Here is a 20,040-nt window from a genome sequence, read left to right as displayed (position 1 = left end):
TACTAAGAAGGAGAAAAATGACTGCTACTGCTGAACCCAGGCCAACTAGAAGCTTATGCTGGGTCCTTCCTTTTGTCTCTGTTACATAGGTTCTATAAGAGACAATTCATGCCTTTTTGCTAATACATTTCCTATTTAGGTCAAAAGAGAAAACAAATATGCAAAAAACCCTATCAAAATAGTGCTGCGTGGAGACCTCATAGCAGCCTTCTAATATCAGAAAGGGGCCTACAAGGATGCCAGAGAGGGACCCTTCATCAGGGACTGTAGTGACAGGACAAGGAATAATGGATTCAAACTTACTTAAAAAGGGGAGATTTTGGTTGGGTATAAGGAAGAAACTCTTTACTGTAAGGGTGGTGAGGCACTGGGACAGGTTGCCCAAAGAAGTGGCAAATGCCCCATCCCTGGCAGTGTTCAAGGCCAGGTTGGACAGAGCCTTGAGCAACGTGGTCTAGTGGGAAGTGTCCCTGCCCATGGCAGGGGGTTGGAACTGGATGATCTTAAGGTCCTTTCCAACCCAAACTATTCTACGATTCTAAAATTCATAGACTCCTTCCACCCACTTTTCAACCTATTTCAACAGGATCCAACATCAAAATGGTAGATGCTTGCCATTTGTGTACATTCAAATCCCACAAATTCTTCCTGAGCTTTTTTTTTTTGATGCTCACTTTCATTACTGTTGTAGCAGAGCAAATGTTCAGAGTGTGATCTATTGAACTACCAGCAAAGATTACTATTGCAGAATCTGCAATTTCTTAATGAAAATGAAGTTGCTCCTGAAAATAAACAAACATAATTAGCAAGCCAGTACTGTGTGAAATTTGCACCATTCTCTTGTTAACCTATATGTCAAAATGTATTACTGTGTGCATGTAAATTTGCATTTGCAGTTCAGTAACCTCACAGATTATGATCTAACCACTTTTGGAAACATAATGCTGCAAGAAATAAAAGCAAATCTAGTGCCTGGCTATAATTTGTTATTTTATTAGAGGCTTTTTCTTTAGTGATTCTAACTGCTTAGGGCTTGATCTTCATAAATTACATCCTGTCTAAAAGGAGCCATATTATTTCTACAGTGAAATTTCCAATTCCTTCTCTGCTCCCTATTAAGTCAAATTAGTTCTCTTTTGCATCTAGCTTCCTCATTTCAGGGTTGGGCCCAAGCATACAAACACAAGCATGTTACAGAGCAACATACTTCTAGTTACTTATGAGTGCAAAATTTTGTCTTTTATGGAGATACTGTGATACTCTCAAGAAGCAGGTCGTTGACTTGATCAGCCGGGCACCCTCATGGTGCATCACCTTCTTACCCTTGAGTAACACAGTACAAAGCACAAGACGTTTCATTTCCAGACCTAACACGTTCTGTGTTGACCTATGTAGCCCAGAAATGAGTTAAGGCAGGATGTTTAAAAATGTTTTGCAAACCAGTATTTTATATCACCCTCTACACATAAAGAAAAAAACCCACCACAATTCCAACATCAGCAGTCCAGCTCCCCACCTTCAATGCAGTTGCTGACACACAATTTCTCCACCAAATTATTTCTCTTACACCATCACAGAATTTGCAGCAGCAGAATCACCTCTTTGTATTTCTGCTGATCAGAAACTGCAGGGACTCATATCCTTGAATAACAATGCTGACTGATGAAGATGGATCCACTGAATCCTACCTCCCCCCTGCATGCAGCCTACCCCATTTCTCCTATATCTAAGCAGCAAACAGAGTCAGATGTACACCACCAGGTCCACTCCTCCTGCCATGCAAAAGGCTCCCATTTCTATAGCAAGTACATCCAAAACTAGCTTAACTCCACAATGCTGCTCTTAACCAACTTGGATTAGGGTTCAAGGTGCTCATTTATGCCACTCCCCTGCCTGATGACTGATACTCCCTCTCATTCTTTTCCAGCTCTAGCTGGAAAGGGTTCAGGGAAGGAGTAACATGCTCAAAGTTACAGAGCATCTTCCACATAATAAATAACTAAACAAATGATTCAAACTAGAAAAGAAGACAACTAAGAGAGAAAATTAAAAGTTCTGTAGTCATGAAGGTGTAGGGAAAGCATGCAGGGATGATTAAATCATTCTCCCTCCCAATACAAAAAAGCTAGTAGGAATCAGGTTAAAACCACAGAAATAGGTAGTTCACCAGACATTGAATAGTTGAGCCACAGAGCTCTTTGTCAAAGTTACTAAAATAGGTACTAAAAATGTACGCGTCTTCAAAGATAACAGCTGTCTCTGGATAGAAATCCAGTCAGGATAATTAAATATGCAGAAACCACATTTGGCTCAAGAGCTCCCTAAGTTTCTGACTGGTTGGAAACTTGGGAAACATTTAAAAATAATCATATATCCTCATCCTGTTCTTGCATCCCTCCTAAGCAGATATTTATGACTGCATGTGGCCTGACCAGCACAGCAATTCTGGCAGATCCAAACTTCATTCTAAACCCAGAACAAAGGCCTCAACAAATTGTCACAATTCCTGAGAAAAATATTGAGCATTTGCTCTCATTTCAGCAACAGAACTCTTCAAATTCTCCTTGTAGTAACTTCTCTGGAATGCCAGCTTATTTTTATGTAGTACAGAGCCTTCTGGTTTTGAGCTACAAAGCTAGTGAGGTATTGCTGCTGAGGTTTTGTTCTTGTGCCATGAATTGCTGACATGATGACTGTGAAAATGCTCTGCAGGGAAACACTGCAGTATTCTAAAATATTAAATATTGATCCCTCGAATCTGTGAGGTTTTTTTGCCTTTAGTCTTGTTCTGTGATATACATACTATCTTTTCTGCTCACCTCTTTGATTATGCATACTGTAGGAAGGACCTGACATCAGTAGTTCAGCTACTTCATCAGAAAGTATTGCTGAAACCCTTTAAAAATGGAGACCATTACCCATTATTAATTCCTTTAGAACATTACACAGAGCAAACCCACGAATTAGGGAATGCTTTTAGAGCAGCAGTCAGCGGCCCAGCAACATCTCACCAATCAAAGGAAAGTAATCCATCGATAACTTATGCTTCTCTCCTGATTCAAACAGGCCTGTAAGACTTTATAGTGAATAAGAAAGCCACAAGGTTTGTCACCACTGGACTTAAGGTACTCACTGTGCTCACTCTCGCATCCATCACACAATTTTGGCATGCAATTGAGATACAGTAAAAAGACTGAGCAGATTTGAATGTTAAACTTCAGTATGCTCAGTGACTCCCATAGCTCTTGGGCTATACTACCAGGTTTCAGCTGGCCAATATATAATTATTTTCATATGGCAGAATAGCTTCAGCAGGGGAGCTGATCACAGGCTTACAACAGTGGTTAGTTCACTGCCTATCATTTTGCAACTATAAACAAGAAACATGTGAGCAATCTTGATTTTTCAAAGGCACAGTGGGAATGTTCAAAATCGCAAATATTTTCATAGTTTTCGTCTCGGCTTCATTTGTTCATTCATGGGGGGAGACAGTAATCCAGTTCACAAGCTGTACTTATGGCCTAGCACTATCAAATAGCCCCTCTGGGAAATCTAATCTGTTGTTTGTGAAGATGAGAGACTGCTACAGTCTGCTCTGTCTAGTGAGACCACAAATGCTGCATCTAGCTTAAGTTATTAAATGCAACTCAGTCTTTATCTGCAGTGTTCCTATTTCTTCCATTCTGGTTTTCCTCTCAGCAAACACAATGTGTAATTGTCCTGAATTATGTGCCAGTTGTTCAGCATGGGAGAAGAACTAGAATGAAGCCAACAAGACCAGATAACATAGATCCTGAGGGAAGACAGGCAAGTAAGCTCACAGGAATTACTGCTGACTTCTCCCAGGGAGGCAGTTCTAAACATTGTTTTTATCCCAGCATATATCTTTAAAATATTTTGCTTGTGATACTTACGCAGATAAATTAAAGTCAGCTTTAGAAATGAAGCATTGGCCTCAGTCATCATCTGGGCAAGGTAAAACATTTAGATTCCTAACAGGATTGAAATGCATTTACAAGACCTTATAACACACAATTTCTTCTAATTCAGAAGCAATTTTCTACTGTAGTTTTCCACATAAAGGACAGCAAAACCAGGAGAAATTTTCTTGATTTCTTTGGTCCCATGCTATTAAAATACCAGAACAAATATTATCAAGAAAGATGAAATGATGACAATTTTACAGTTCTAGAGAACTGAAGGTTTCAACATAACTTCCATTAGGAAATAATTTGGAAAAAAAACCTAGTGCAACTAATTAGGCCCTGATTATCAAATTCCTGGTGGAAAGATTTGGTGATAAACTGCATACAAAGACACTCTGCAAACATCTTTTCTGAATCACCGCCAGTTAATTTGCCCCACTGAATTTCGTAGACATAAACACACCCTATACATAACCACATTACGAACCTGGACTGTACCGAAACAACTCAGCAGGAGCTGGGAGTCATTTCATTGCAGCTTTACAAAGACAGCTGCTTTGGCTCCCAAGTCCACAAATTACAAGGTAATACTGAAGTGTAAACGGAGATGTATTTTTTGTACAATTTTCCTGACAAAACCTTATGTTACATGCTGTTAAATATGTTGGAAATGATATGTTGGAAATGATATATTATATAAATTAGCTGAAATACCACATGTCAAGTCCTCCCTACAGCTTATGGTTTGATAGGTAAGCAGAAAAGACAGTCTTTGTTTCTTTTCATATTATGTCAGAGAGGAAAGACCAGTCATGCTTGAAAAATCAACTCAAAAGTGTTTTTAGAAAGTCACACAGAGTACCAGACATTAGTGATGATGATAATTAGCACTAAGACATGCATGGCTAATACTGTATTTCTTTAACTAGTAACCCCATCATACTATACTACAAACAAAAACATGGGTTGTGCAAATATTTTGCTTTGTTTCAGTAACATACCTCTCAGTCACTTGTTTTTTGTGCTTTCTCTCTTTCTTATTCTCCTAAAATATTGTAAAGGAAATGGCATCTCTCTAAAAAACACTGCAAAGCCAGTCTTTTGGCTCTTTCAATACTCCCCTCACATGATAAGAATGATTAAGTAAGTTTTAAAAGGAGCAAAAGCAGCTTCTTTCTCTTTGTTCCCATTCAACTACCAGACTCAAACAAGAGGACGAGGGGAGCTTGCATCCTTTCCATTCAGCCGTCTTGCCCTGCAGCCATCCTTCTCCCTCTAGCTGGCCAACATCAGGGTCCCTACAATGCTCTCCCTTTTAAACCCTGCCTTCAGCAGGACTGCAAAGATGTGATTAATTGCAATTTACTAAACACTCCTAGTCTGCCCAGGGATGAGGCTCCAGCTTGCTCTACATCCACTGTGTCAGCTCTACAGGGATAAAACCAGCACATTTCCTTTGCACCTCAGTACTAATGGGGCACAAAGAGCAGATCTATCAAAGCCAATACTCAGTGACTTTTGAAAGCAAAATGGAGCAAAACATTACAAAATCTCCTGCAATAATTCTTCCCTTTCTACTTAAAATTCCTAAGAGGTGTTTTCCTCTCTTCCTAAAGCCACTGTCCTCCCTGTAATGGCTCAGCTGTTAATGTCACTATCTTTTGAAACAGGTCATGCTAATGGAAAGCTTGCTTTGGGCATATTGCTTCGAGCTCATTAATATGCATGTTCTCTCTCTGTTCATTTGTTTCTCTATTTATTCTGAAGTTGCCTCACTGGAACCTGCACTGCTTTTCTGTGTTCAGACTCTTGGCTGGCATTTCTCAGCTTGCTACGTCTTTGGTTTTAATCTAGGACGGAAATGGGACCAAATGTTGCAAAAGTCAGTTAACAGCAGCTCAGGTGACATTTGGTGTCTAGCTGAATGAATTTCTTGGCCTCCTCACCCTCACTGCTGAGAGATGTTCTTTCTACTTGCTCTCAAATTGACTGTTTACATTGCAAATTTTAGGGCAAGTAACATCTCTGCATTTGTCAAGCACCTGCTTCAGGAGAGTACAGGCCCACATTGTGCTTCTATGAAAAATAGCACCATCTGGGTTACCTTAATTCTCTAAATGTCTATTCCACCTGAAAGAGCTATTTCCAGCATGGAAGAAGGAATCAACTTTGACTCAGATATCAAATTCTCAGTGTGATAAGGGAAAGTGATTCAGCTGTCTTCTTTTTGCCTTTATGATTCAGGAGCAGCTCATTGTTCAGATGACAGTGTCGTAACTGGGAACACAGTCATAACTCAGAACTTCTGTGACAGGGGGGAGCAAAAGTACTTATATTTTATTCAGAGGTCACTTTATATTAATATCTCTCCCCACAGAGATCAGTCCCAACATTGTCTTCTGCAATAGGCCCATGTCACCCAAGATTATTTTGGGGTAAAAGACTTAGAGATATTCTTTTCCTCAAAGTACCTCCAGGGACAACCAGTTAGGTAGTTTCTCTGGAGGCTGCACGTTGTGACAAGGTACATCTGCTTCCTACTAAGTCTCTTCCTAGCAAATGTGCAAACAGACACACAACCGTCATGATTCCTTCATACAAACAACAGTTTATTCTCAGTAAACTTCCATTAGAAAACCAAGGAACACACCCTGAAGCATATGAGAGGAACTGGCTGTGACCAAGACACTGAGCCTGTCTAACTAAGGAGTGAGCATGGCTGCTTAAACAAATTTACTAGCTTTTTCTATAGGGCTGCAGTATTAAAATCAAACAAATGGGTACAAATGCCTTTTTCAGCAGATGGGACTCTAAGCCACTGCTAAGCCAGTGCACCAAAACTATCACAGCTTGAATCCATCTTCAAACTGTGTCCAAGTTACCAACCCTTTAAATCCCCACTGCACAAGAATGCTAGGTAAGTTTTGAAGTAGCCAGTTCTTCTACAGGATCTCACAAAATTTTTCATTACACAAAAATATTTAAATATGGAGCTGGTTTTTAACACAATATAGTTCATTAAATTATTTGCAGAATCAGTTTTAACAGGATCCACAAAGGGAAACATATCTAAATTAAAAGAACTGAACTGAGCCAGTGGTATAGACCAGGATCACTAACCTATGTCATCATGCAAAGGGCTGCATATGAGTTATTTGGAAATGGCAATACAACAGGGCTGACAGGTAGGCAGGAGCTGAGAGTCCTGGGAATTTGACAGGGCCCTACAGTGCAACCTGAGGGTGCTTAACACACAGGCCATCTAACATCTAACATCTTTAATGCACCACGTCTTCCAGTTCACACTATTTACTGGCATGTGCCTCATTTGATGCAATAGAGAATCCATCCCACAGCCACTAGCTGAGGCACTTGACCTCAGTCTAGATCTACTGCTGCACAGCCTTGGATTAGTAACTATATATTCTCCAACAGGAGCAATAGAAAGGATGCAACATCATCTCAAAATCCATCACACACTACAGTACACTGAACAACTGCAAATCAGAACAGTGAGTACAGAAATAGCAGTGGTAAGGGCCAAAGTGGCCATCTGTGCAGGAGCAAACAGTGTAGAGATGAGAGCACACACCAAAATGTAGTTTTATTTTCAGAATTACCTTGCTTACTTGTTTTCAGAACCTTTAGGTAGACAAATGGCTCAATGTGCAAGTGGAGATAACTGGCGTTCCTAAGGGGCCAGTATTGGAACCAGTGCTGTTTAAAATCTTTGCTGGTGACACAGACAGTGGGATTGAGTGCATTCTCAGCAAGTCTGCTGATGACACCAAGCTGTGTGGTGCAGTCAACATGCTGTAGGGGGGGCATGCCATCCAGAGGGACCTGGACAGGCTCAAGAGGTGGGCCAGTGCAAACCTCGTAAGTTCAGCCTAAAGGGGGCCTACAAGAAATCCAGGAAGGAACATTTTAAAAGGGCTTGTAGGGACAGGACAAGGGCTAATGGCTTTAAACTGAAAGAAAGTAGATTCAGATAGGTATCGGGAAGAAGTCCTTCACTGTGAGGGTGGGGAGACACTGAAAGAGGCTGCCCAGAGAAGCTGTGGCTGCCCCATCCCTGGCAGCATTCAAGGCCAAGTTGGATGGGAGTTTGAGCAGCTTGGTCTAGTGAAAGGTGTCCCTGCTAATGGCAAGGAGGTTGGAACTGGATGATCTTTAAGGTCCCTTCCCTAAACCATTCTGTGATTTCATGAAAATCCATCTCATCCAGCCCTGAAAACTGGTGGTTATTTCATGTAAAACATAAAACTGACAACCTGAAGACTAGTGCATTCAGCTTTGCTCTTATTAAAATCAATGGAAAAATACCTAAAAACTCTGTGACTGTCACATCATAGTCATCTGCAACCTGAAAATGCATTCAAGCTCTAATAAGATAATGCACATCACTTAATCAACCAAAGAGGAGGAGAGATGAGAGAGCATGCCATAAAAAGATTTTGACTCACAGTGGCTAATTTCTGAACATCTTCATCAGATGCTCCCAGTGAAGCAAGTCCTATCTCTTGTGAAAACTGTGCAAACTTGGGATCAGCAAGTAGAGGCACGTGTCCCAAGAGTTCATGGCACGTATCCCTGAAGAAATGGAAAGTAAAAGAGAGTCATTACAGAAATTAATGCCATAATAATTCCATAATTAATTTAACATAAGCCATTTTACCTGACCTCTACTTTAAAAGTCTTACCATTAAACACATTTTTTACAGTATAATTTTTCTTCCCTGTACATGGTTCTGTAGAAATATTCATGTTTGCTTCTATTAAATGGATTATACATAATTTAACCCCACCTGTTCTGTGACTTCCCCATCATTTCTAGATTGAATGGAAGGGCCTAATCACTGCTGTCTTCCAGGCTTAGTACCACGAAGACTGAACTGCCCAAAGGAAAGCCAGATGTCTCACAAGTACAGTTTTCAGCATTTCTTTCCATGTGAATCAAGTTCAAACACATTCCCTCTTCCTCTTCTCCATTGCTCTTTTTGCATGTGGGTACAACTTCACAACCAAACATTTTGCCACTTGCCACTATAAATTCAGGGTAATATTTACAGTAGTTTCTGTGTGTTTGATTTCTTGTTTAGTCCTGAGTTCCTTCTACAATTACTGGGTACTTTTGTTACTTGGTCCACTTTTCACCAAGCAGGTTTCAGAAAAAGCAGAGAAGCCAAATCATTTCAGAAAGAACTGCTGTCCACACCTGTAAGTGCATTTTAGCCATGACAAAGTGCAGATATAAGTGTACAAAAAACTGCCAACCAACCTAACAGAAGTGCACATGCATCATCTATAAAAGCTCTCAAACAATTCTGAAAGTTTTGGTGCATTTGTTCTCAGAAAATAATGGACCTGGTAATAAAGTTCACTTTAAAAATCAGATCTGACATTTCCTTTGCTTTTGCCTCTTCAAAGACATTTCTTTTATTTTTATCTTTTTTTTTTTTGTCTTAAGCTGTAAACAAATGCTTTAAAGGCAGGGAGAAAACATCAAGTTTTCTGCTTTCTACCCAAAATCATCCGATTTGTCTTTTATAAACTATTTTTGTTTGAAAAGACACAGAACCCGACACTTCAGATAAATCATGAACAGAAAAACAACACTCTGTATTATTTAAAGTCTCCTTACTCATTATTCTTCACCAAGAAGGCTGCAGCAACTGTGTCTAGGTAGATAGTAGTAGTTAGCTTCTCAATGCATGCAAATGAAGATTAGCATTTTTGGCATTCCTAGGTTGCTTCACCAAAGGCTTATCAAATAGAGTTTCAGTACTGAAGGGAGACATACAAGCTTCTCTTCTCAGCCCAGACAGCCTCACTGACAGATGCTTAGCAACATTTGCTCATGTTATATTCACGCCTTTTGGTGAGACAAGCACCATTCTGAAGTTGTGCATGATAAGTTTAAGCCAAATTCATATACAAATAATTCATTCACTGGTACAGAGAAATTACCAAGTCTCATTTCTCTTCCTTCCTAGACATAGGTATTTCCCAAAGAAGCAAGGGAGGTGAATAGATAATCTTGCTCCTGATAAAAAAAAAAGTACTCTTGGCATGATAAAACAAACATGATCCATGGACACTGACTACAGATTCAGTTGTAGCAATATGGGCTGAGTGCTCAAATTTGCTGCATGCCAGTATTTTAGTCAGCACCCATAAAACATGTTTGATATGTACAGCTGGGCAGGAACGGTATCAGACATCATACTTACATAAGGAAAACTATTTGCATTTGTTTTCTACTGCCTGATAAAGCTTGTCCTGAAAGTAATCCTTCTTCCCTTGTTTCTACATCATTGTTTGTCTTTTCAGAGCCCTGGAAATTCCCAATTTCTTCAAAACCAGCTAGTAAGAAGGCTTTTCTTTTATGATCTCCAAATCCTTTGGTGATGCTCTGAGTCTTGCGAGATGATCAAAGTAGCCTACCACAAGACCCATAGGTTAGGTAATACTCCTTTCCTCACTGGAGATCAGACTTGAAAAATTGTCTGCCTCTGCATGGTATCATAGAATCATAGAATAGTTAGGGTTGTATCTATCTCTTTGTTCAGGAGATGGTTTGCATAACTTGAATGGATAACCATCAGCACTTAATAACCTTTCTTTAATTCCTTCAGTTCCAGCTATAACAATTTCTTCTGTCACCTCCTGCAAGATTTAGCTTGGACAGCAGTAAAAATTAATTTGTAGTCTGATAGATATACCCAGAGAATTCCCAGAACCAAACAATTCACTGGAGGAACCTAACTCCTCCAATCATCACCTTCCAACACAGAAGTGGGCCAAAAAGCCCATTCTCTGGAAGTCCAGTGCTCAAACTCCAATTCTCATCTGCACTGATGAAATCAACATTGATTCCTGAGTATTTCACCTATGCTGCACTGCATCAGTCCATATGTATTTAACTTCGTATCAGCAGTTCAAATAACAAGAGCAAAGAAAATATACTGGAACTGGCTTCAAGTTCCTGGCTTCAGATAAGGCTTCCACAGCAGCATCACTATTACTGGTACCTGCGCGAGTGTCTACATCTCTGTTTTCCTGTGCTAAAGCCACAACTCCCAGAAACAAATAAGTAAAGACGTGTTATTCCTAGTTCTGAACTGGGACACAGGCTCTTTGTGTCACTTCTACCCTTGCAAACAAAATGAGAACAGACAAAGCCTAGCCCCATTAATTTGTCTCTCCTGACAAGGAGAGGAGGATGAGGACGCAGAAGTTACTTGTCGCGTGCCTATAGCCTGCAGATTTTTCCATTATAACTATGCAAAACAGTATTTTTAACATGCAGTTATAAAGAGGGGAGCTTGAAACAAAAAGCATACAAAAAAAAAAACAACAAACCCAAAATCTTCCAGGCAGAACCATGAACCACCATTCCATATTGTCACTGGAGTGTCTTAGATGTCCCTGCCAGCCTGGCCCTTTATAGATAGCCTAAACAATATAATTCTTCGTTTAACTACAAAAGCTTGATTCTTTTGTTTTGTTTTGTTCAGAAAATAATTAAGTTCCTTTAATTTATTCACACACATTGCTCAGAGAAAATAAGATTTTTGTAATGCACTTTTCACAGCAAAAGATTTTTCTTGGAGTAAATTAGTTAGCAGAGCAGAGGAAATCTATATAGCTCTCTGAATGTAGTAGAAACATAATGAAACTCAGAAAGAAATGTTCTAAAATGCATATAGTAGTGATACAGATCAAACCAAATGAACTCTCTAATTTGTATCTAGCTCTATAGCCTGGGTGTTAAATCTGATGGAAAGCCCACTGAAGTCAAAGGGAGTCTTTTTACCAGATTTATATCATTGAAATGCAACATTCACCAAGCCAGGAACCTGCAGCAAATCTCATTATGGCCCTGTATATCAACCAGCAGATCTCAGGGCATTGCAGCTACTGCAGAAAACAAAGAGCTGTCCCCACTCAAGTCAATTTAGTTTTGCCATTGATTTAAAAAAAAAAAAACAGATTTCACTCTGTATTTTTGATAACACTTACTATATGCTCTAACTATATATATAAAAAGAAAGAATAAACACATTTAGAAAGGTATTTTCAGAATTTTTCTGCAGAGTTCCTAATAGTCAGTACACACTATTAAATTTATGTCAAGAAACAGGTCTGCAAAACAAGGGTAACATCATTAGAAAATGACAGCTTCATTCCTCTGTCAGTTTAAATTTAAAGGTGTTAAGAACATAACCTGGATTTTTAAGTTCAGCCCCCAAAAGGAATAAAAACCTTCATTTTAACTGAATGATTATTACTACACAGTGACTTTTCAGGCACCATGACCAGAAAGGTTACAAAAAAAGTAGCTGCCATTACTATTAAGGATCTGCTGTAATACACTGCATAATTATGAATGTAAGCAGCATCCTCCTAAAAACTACAGGGGTCTCAAATATACAAATCAATGAACCAGAGAACATCAACAAAAGCACAGACACACTTAATTGATTCCTGGAAGATGTTCCTTCCTTTGTTCCTGTTGGAGTTATGTACCTAAATCCCCTATCAATACATTAAAATGATCTTCTAGTTTGCATTAAGTTAATAAATGTCATCCTTCTTTTACTGAATATTGGCAGGTGCTGTGATCTGAGACACTGGCTTCCCACAGGAGAGGAAACCATGGGTGCAAAATCTGGTACTTCCTAATTTCTTTTTTTAAATATCTAGAGATATTTTCAGATAGATCAGTAGAGGTCCAGCATCATGTATGAAAACCCTTCTTTTACACTGCAGCAATTTGCCCACAGATTTAAGAGATTAAAATAATAATTATAAATTATAATTACAGAGGTTACAGAAATTAATTAATTTCTTCAGGGATTACCATCTCTTTTCCAAAAGAAAAATACACACACAAAACTAACTTCACAGTACTTCAGCAAATTCTTTGCCCAGTTCACATGCTGAGGAAAAAAGTAGATAAGTGTATAACAGCACCACCTGGTGACTCATGCCAGAATAATGTTAGAGCATTTTTTGTTCCAGCTTAATATGCAGTTTCGTTAATCCTTTCATATCCAAAAATACCACTCCATGGTTTTGGCAGTCTATTCATGAAATCAAAATTAGGCATGCAACCAAATGTTTGCAAGGCTGGAGCTGAATATGTATGTATGAATCCTTTGTGTAAATTTGGGCAAAAAAAAAATTACACTCAAGTAGTCCAAGCTGACTAAACAACAGCCACAATTTCATGCTAACCACCTGATGACTGACTCACTGCGAAAATGTCATTCCTTGTGGTTACAAAATCAGTGTATGTCTTTGGTAAAACTACTTCCATGTTACCCAACTGACAAGTATTGTTATTACTATACAGAGCACACCATATATAATACAGGATAAGAACTACAATCGCTTTGATCTTTCCCCCCCCTACTTTTCATCAAGAGAACAAATACTGAAATATTTCATCCAAACTCACAATACTCTGTTTTAGAAAAGCTGCAATGCTGTCCCATGAAAGTCTCTTATTCCTAACATGTCCCCTATAACAGGCTTTATAGCTAATATCCTCCCTGGCTGAGAGAATAATGCCTCCTGACTTGCTTGTGTTGTGTTATCTGAGATAAATGAAGGTCAGCTGTGGAGTCTGACCCAAAGAAAGATAAATGGGGACATAAGAAGACCAAATTGTAATTCTGAAAACATTTTTTTTCAGTTGATTCAAGAGGTTTTTTTTCCCCAACTTCTTTCCTTAGCTATCCACCAGAGAATAAAATTTTAGATACCTCTTCAAAATGCTTAGTTGAAAACTCCATTTTTAACTGAAATATAATCCAGATAGAATTTTTTTACCCACCATATAAACAACCCAGTCATTTAAGAGTCTTGCAAAAAGTCCAAAAGAAGCCTTTAAATAAAATTCTGGCTCACCAATGTAAAGGGTTTTGTCATCCATGGTATAAGTAGATTTTTACACTTGAAGAAAGGTTCCTGTTTTCAGTCTTGGCAAATTCAGTTAGGTCCTTTAAGACTCTAGTGAGCATATTTTCTCAGAACTAAAGCAAATGTAGCAACTTACGGTTCTGGTGTGTAGAGAGGATCCGATCCATGTCGTATGTACTGAGTACAGTGAAAAACTCTATATGCTAAGCCAGCTAAAAAATCTCGGGGAGACAAGTATCCAGCAACTGGTCTCACTGTGAATCCAGACCTTTCTGAAGTGAAGGAGATAATAAAATACCACATTATATATATGTGTATATATATATATATATATATATATATCTCACTATATCAGTTTCTGAGGAGAGGTAGTGATATGTTGTTAATTATTGTACCAGAAGCATGACATGGAAAATCATGGCTGAAAATCATCACACATAATTTTCACCTATTATATAGGAGAACTATCTTGCATTGCTAGCATATGTTTAATGAAAACAGTTTGAAGTATTTCAAAGTTGGTCTGAATACATTTCTCTAGAAAAGATGGTAGGGTACCATAAGTGATGTTCTCAAATCATAGACTTTTATGTCTGGTACCAAATGGGAGAGAAATTTTGAAAACAGAAGATGTCTTCTGTAATAAAAACTAACAGAACAGAGCAGGATTAAATTAAATCTGTCCTTATTTTTACAGATAAATTACAGTTTGTGAGAGTAAAATACTGGCTTTCATAGTTGAGATCCTCATTTAAATATTTAAAGAAGTGTTCCTTTATCAGATTGGTCCCAGTGGGAAATAATTTCACTCAGTGACTTTGAAAAGCACATTTCTCTCCCAAATTCATTCTTTATTCTTTCCAAGTGTTTACAGGAGGACGTTCCAATTTTTTCTTTAATAGACACTACTATTGCTCTATTTAGCCTGAAACCCTGTTTGTGAAGGAGTGTGAGGGTTTGAGTTTCCAGTTAGGGAGAAAGAAATCGTACACTTTAGCATCATTCCTTAGAGACTGTAATACAATATATGAGACACCCAGAATGACACAGCCAAACTCTAAGAGTGATGAGTCAGTTATTACCAAATGCAGGTGTTCACAACAGGAATTATGGATGAAGAAAGGAAGCCTTTCATTACAAATTTTGTATTTCTCTTATCTAAAGATTTTCAACACATATTTAGGGCAAAATGCATTGCTAATTCTTCTCATAACATTTAATAACACATAACATTTTTTTCCAAACACGCATCTTTATAATATTTTACTTCTGGAGCTCCTGGAGCAAGAGGATTAAGGAACAAGTATGTGTATCTGAAAGATCCTTGAGGAGAAATGAAAATCTTAAATTAAGTCTTTAGTGGCTTTTCCTCTGCTGCTCAGAACAGCAGGTTCATATCTGTCACTTTCTTTCATATGGGATAAATTTCCATTACAGATCAAAAATAAGTGTATTTTCAAACTTAAATATGTAATATAGTGGTCACTTAAAAAATAATATTAAAGAGAGGTACCAGATCACCTATGCAGTCACATTGATTTTTTTCAACATACAAATATGGCTTTAGGTGTTGAGCACTCAGGAAAGCCTCCTGTCCTCCAAACTTGCTCTCCTCTTTAAATTCAATTATCTTGGCATTTTATTCCCTCTTTTACCTGCCTGGATATTTAGGGGGATGACCACTTGCAGTTATCAGACCTCCCACCCTGTGGTACAATGAGAAAAGCAGAGCTAACTCTGCTCTTTCTTTTCATTGTGGTGACTTTTCTCTCTATGAAGAGAGGAACATCAAGTGATAACACTACATGATACATCTTCAGCTTTTTAATTCCTCTCAAATTCCTACTTGCAAATACACAAACACAACTGTTTTGACTCAACAAACTTTCTGCCATGGAGAATGTCAAAACCAGAATGATACTTCAGGCCAAACTAAAGTCCACTGACAATGCAGGGAGTCTTTTCACTCCGTGTGTTTTGTATCTAAAAAAAAAAGTGTTTTCATGGAACTCTATCTATCTATTAACAAACCAAACATGGAACTTACCCTTAAGAAAAACAGAAACATCTTCCAGCTGAGGCACGTTATCCTCTCTGTATCCACAGTATTTGGTCAGCAGGGGAAAGTTTTTCAAATACTCACGACAAGCATGGGTAGGATAGAGTTTACTGAGTTCCCTAAATACCACTCCCCATGTTTTAATTTCTTCAGCTGTGTACTCCACTCTGGGAATGGGCTGACCACTGTAAAAAACAAAATAATGCAAAATACATCTGAATACAACCTCGGACAGACCGAGGATGGCAAAGTTTCTGTAAAAAATACTGTTTAAATAAATAAAGGAAGCACAAACTTTTAAAACTATTAAAAACTATTTTGAAATTACAGATAGATGCTTTTTTCTTAGACTTTCTTATTCATGTTAAGTTGTACATACTGCATTTATTTCTTAAAAATCGTATTTCTTACTAAGCAATGGAACTATTAGTCTTCATATATATCATAGTAGAAAGATGGATTTCTTATACGCCACATTCCTATACCAGAGTAATATTTCTCCATTTATTGTCACTGATGCCTTAGCAAGATCCTTATTTAGTCTAGTTTGTAGATTCAGTAAGACCATCAGCAGACTACACTTACTATGCATTCTTTAAAATACTTAATATTCACACGGCATCATTACCTAGCATTTTACAAAGTGATGATCAGGCAGTTACATGGATGTTTAGAAATGTGTGGATCCAGCTGAAATCTACATATTTATTGTTTAGGTGGTTGCTTACATGTGCAGATATGTTTGGAACCCCAAATTCATGCAGGATGACACCATGAGGAAGCTCACCTCAGAGCCAACAGCCTATCCTAGGTGTAACTAAGCCTCTAAATACATCTCTCCTTTAAGTATTGTTTCTTCTGCACCATTCCCCTGCCTACTTGCCCTTCCACAGATGTACAGAAAAGCCTTCCAGAGTACCTGTAAACCTGTTTCTGATATCCAGGATTTGCCTTGAGTTGTTATAGCTAATTCAAAACTGATAGTGTGAAGGGCAAGAGGGGATCCTTCCAATTTACACTACCTTGTATTTAGTTGCAAGGAATTTCCCATGCCATGGTCATGGGCCATCATCTCACATTATCAGGTCTCCCTAGAAAACACTTTATAATCTTTCTCTGGATTTAAAATTCATGTTTTAGCATGCAAACTGTACAATCTGCCTTCTCTGTGGGTATCTTCTTTTTCTCCACTGTAATGTACTACACAATGGCAAAGGGATTCAGAGGATCATCCTCCTCCCCATCAGTCCCTACCTCCCACTCCCCTGCACAGGGCTAGTGACATGGGTGCTACCAGCCCAGTGCTGCAGCTTCCCCAGTACCACAGACAGCAGCTGAGCAGGTGTGCTGAGCATGGGGAATCCCACCACAGCAGAACTCCAGTGCTGGACTTCTGCTGGGGATTAAGTTTCCATCTTGGTTGTCACCCAGTTCATAGTGTTGCCTATCTGCATCGTACAAGGTAATAAGGAATGAGCCCTCATATCATATGGTGATTGCTTCTATACAGTCCCTACGTGCACAAGAGAGGATGATCTGCCCCACATTTACTGTAGCTGCTCTCTCATCTTTATTGAAAACTTCCCATTTAATCCTCTTGCCTTTCACTGTATCAAAGAATTTTGATCCACAGCAGTTATCTGTCAGTCAAAGGCTACTTTGTATGAGGTACTCATTCTTGTTAAGGACTCACTGAACATACAATACACCCACTAGTTCCCCTTCAGCCACTCTTTTGACACGACAGGAATTGCAACACATTCAGTGAAGCATTTCTCATCAACTGAAGCTGTACTGGGTCTGTGCCCATTCTGCAGAAGGAGTGAGTCCTTCAGGTCTGGTATCTGTCTTCACCTTTACACTTTATCAGCCTTAAGCTGCCTGCCAGCTCATGGGAAACATAACAGCTATTCTAAATTGTACCATACACGACAGATACAAGCAGGTTACTGCTCCATCCACCTGAAGTTGCCACAATACTGTTCAGTAGCCTTGTCGCTTTTCTTCAGACCTGACCTCTACTGTGGATACTGCCAGTACAGTTCAGCACTGGCCCAGCAAAGAGGAAGAAGTGTGTGCACCAGGGGAAAAACTCAGGTTTCTATTTAGCCCGTCACTAGAGAGGTATAATGCAACCAAGGATCTGAAGCTTGGTCCCTGCTCACTAAAAGGTTTATAACTTAGTTATTGTTTCAATTAATTCACTAGTACTGAAGTAAGGTTCACTGAACATTAATTCCTTAATAGGATTTATGCCTAGGAGAGCTGATCTTATTTCTAGCTGATCATGGCATTGCTTTCTTTATCTAAAGGATCAAGGCAGCCAGACTTGAGGGAGGACCTATACCTTTCTCACTCAGCTCTGCAAAGCTCATTTTTCTCACCCTCTTATTTCAGCAAGCAAGACCTACCTTGCACTCAAACATTTCACTAAATCACATAAATGGCCAGCCTGCATAGCCAGTTTTCTTGTGGCTGAGTAAGATGACTCTACAGGCTAACCCATCCTGAATTTTTATTTCCCCTTATTAAAATAGGGTCTTTCCATTTTGCCATGGTCATGAGCTATCAACTCATATTATGAGTTCACTTTTAAACATAGTATTTTTCCTCCAGATTTAAATTTCTCAACACTTTTTCAACCCCTAATCAGTCTCAAAGGATTAATTAGCAACATCAACATATTTTCACTATCTTTAGTGTAGAAGCTAAGTGAAGGAAGGAGGAAATATTTTTGGTCCATTTATTTCATACCGCTGATCTTTACTGCTGTGCTCTATTAATGTGTCTTTCCCTTTATCACCCAGCCCCAGTAAATATCTGCTCCTTCAAGTTCCCTTCTTAGTGTTTCTCCCTCTCTCTTCACTACAGAGGCCTCTTTTATGTTCAAACAAAGCAGAGCATCTACCACTATAGAACTGTAGCAATTGATAAAGGAAATGCTGATCTGGGATTTTCAATTCAACAATTTATTTACAGAGCCAACTCCAAATTCTTTTCAGCCAAAGCTGTTATTTTTTTTAAGGAAAGAAGTATTTAGTTTTTGGGTTTTTTTAACACTGGCAAAGTAGAAATGAATCAAGCCTCAGCAAGTGATTAGGGAGGTCATTCACCTAGAATACATCAAGAGGTTCAAGACAATGCTCTGAATTTATCCCTAAGGGAAGCAGTCTTTACAACAGAGCTGTTTGTTTTCTATAAGTAAATAGTCATTAGTGATGAGACTGCTATAGTGTAGTGTCAAGACACCTATATTAAATCTGAGCTCCCCAGCATGGGGAGCAGAAACAGCTTAGCTGTAGCAGCATGGAAACCTCCCTGAGCTGATCTACCTTTCCCTCAGCATGGCCTAGGCTGAGCTGCAGGATGCTGAGGGTACATGTCTCTCTGGGCTGTTTCTACAGGCATACTCAGAGACAGATTGACAGTACAGCCCAGTAGACATGGCACATGCCCGGGATTAAGATAACCACAGCATGAGACCTGTGGAGTATGAATGAGCTTTTGCCATTTTTAAGTAACCATTTTAAGCACTGGCTTCCCAGTGATTTTGGAGTCCCTGGCTAAAAATATTTGAAGCATTTTGTCTTCCCTCTGCCTGTAATAATTGGAGAGTTTGAAATCTTTTAAAGGTTTGAAAAGATCAGTAAGGTGAAGGAGTACTTCTGAATAGTTTTGCTGAAGTACAGGATCTGACCCCCAGATAACATCTGGTTTGGGCTGTTTGGTTTTTATAACGTGCCTGCAGAAATGGTTCTTGAGCCTTCAATACCTGAAGAAGGAAAAGATTTTCCTTTCCTTTATCTGTTTTTTCTGGGGGGGTGCAGGATTACTCTATGTGCTTTTTGTGAAAAGATGTTTCTCACTGGATTCAGAGTGGAAAAAAAAAACACCTCTTTGTAGCAGAAGACCAATCACTGCTTAGTGAGCCAGCTGCATGATCTTAACAGCACTTAACCAGCTGAAAGGGAGATATTTCCAGCAACTCAGCAGCTGTGAAGTGCACTGCACTACTGTTACCACCATGGGAGAACTGTCCAACTTATGAAAGAGCTCTAGGAACATACACAGTCTGCCCTCACCCACAGGTACCTGCTTGCCATTTCTTACTGCAATAAATGCTAG

General features: G+C 38.9%; 1 protein-coding gene across 1 annotated transcript in view; it reads right to left on the bottom strand.

The window, feature by feature from the left end:
• TPH2 (tryptophan hydroxylase 2) overlaps positions 1–20,040 on the bottom strand; it is a 52,433-nt gene that overhangs the window by 23,592 nt on the left and 8,801 nt on the right. Inside the window, exons 6-8 of the mRNA XM_005143009.1 lie at positions 15,904–16,100; positions 13,993–14,128; positions 8,393–8,519 (exon numbers count right to left, since the gene is read on the bottom strand). Of these exons, the coding sequence (XP_005143066.1) occupies positions 8,393–8,519; positions 13,993–14,128; positions 15,904–16,100 (460 nt within the window). The remainder of the gene's footprint in view (positions 1–8,392; positions 8,520–13,992; positions 14,129–15,903; positions 16,101–20,040) is intronic.

Source organism: Melopsittacus undulatus, chromosome 5 (genome assembly GCF_012275295.1).
Source record: "Melopsittacus undulatus isolate bMelUnd1 chromosome 5, bMelUnd1.mat.Z, whole genome shotgun sequence".
Lineage (NCBI taxonomy): Eukaryota > Metazoa > Chordata > Aves > Psittaciformes > Psittaculidae > Melopsittacus > Melopsittacus undulatus.
Note: the sequence above shows the minus strand (reverse complement) of the source record. Positions and strands in the feature narration are given on the sequence as shown.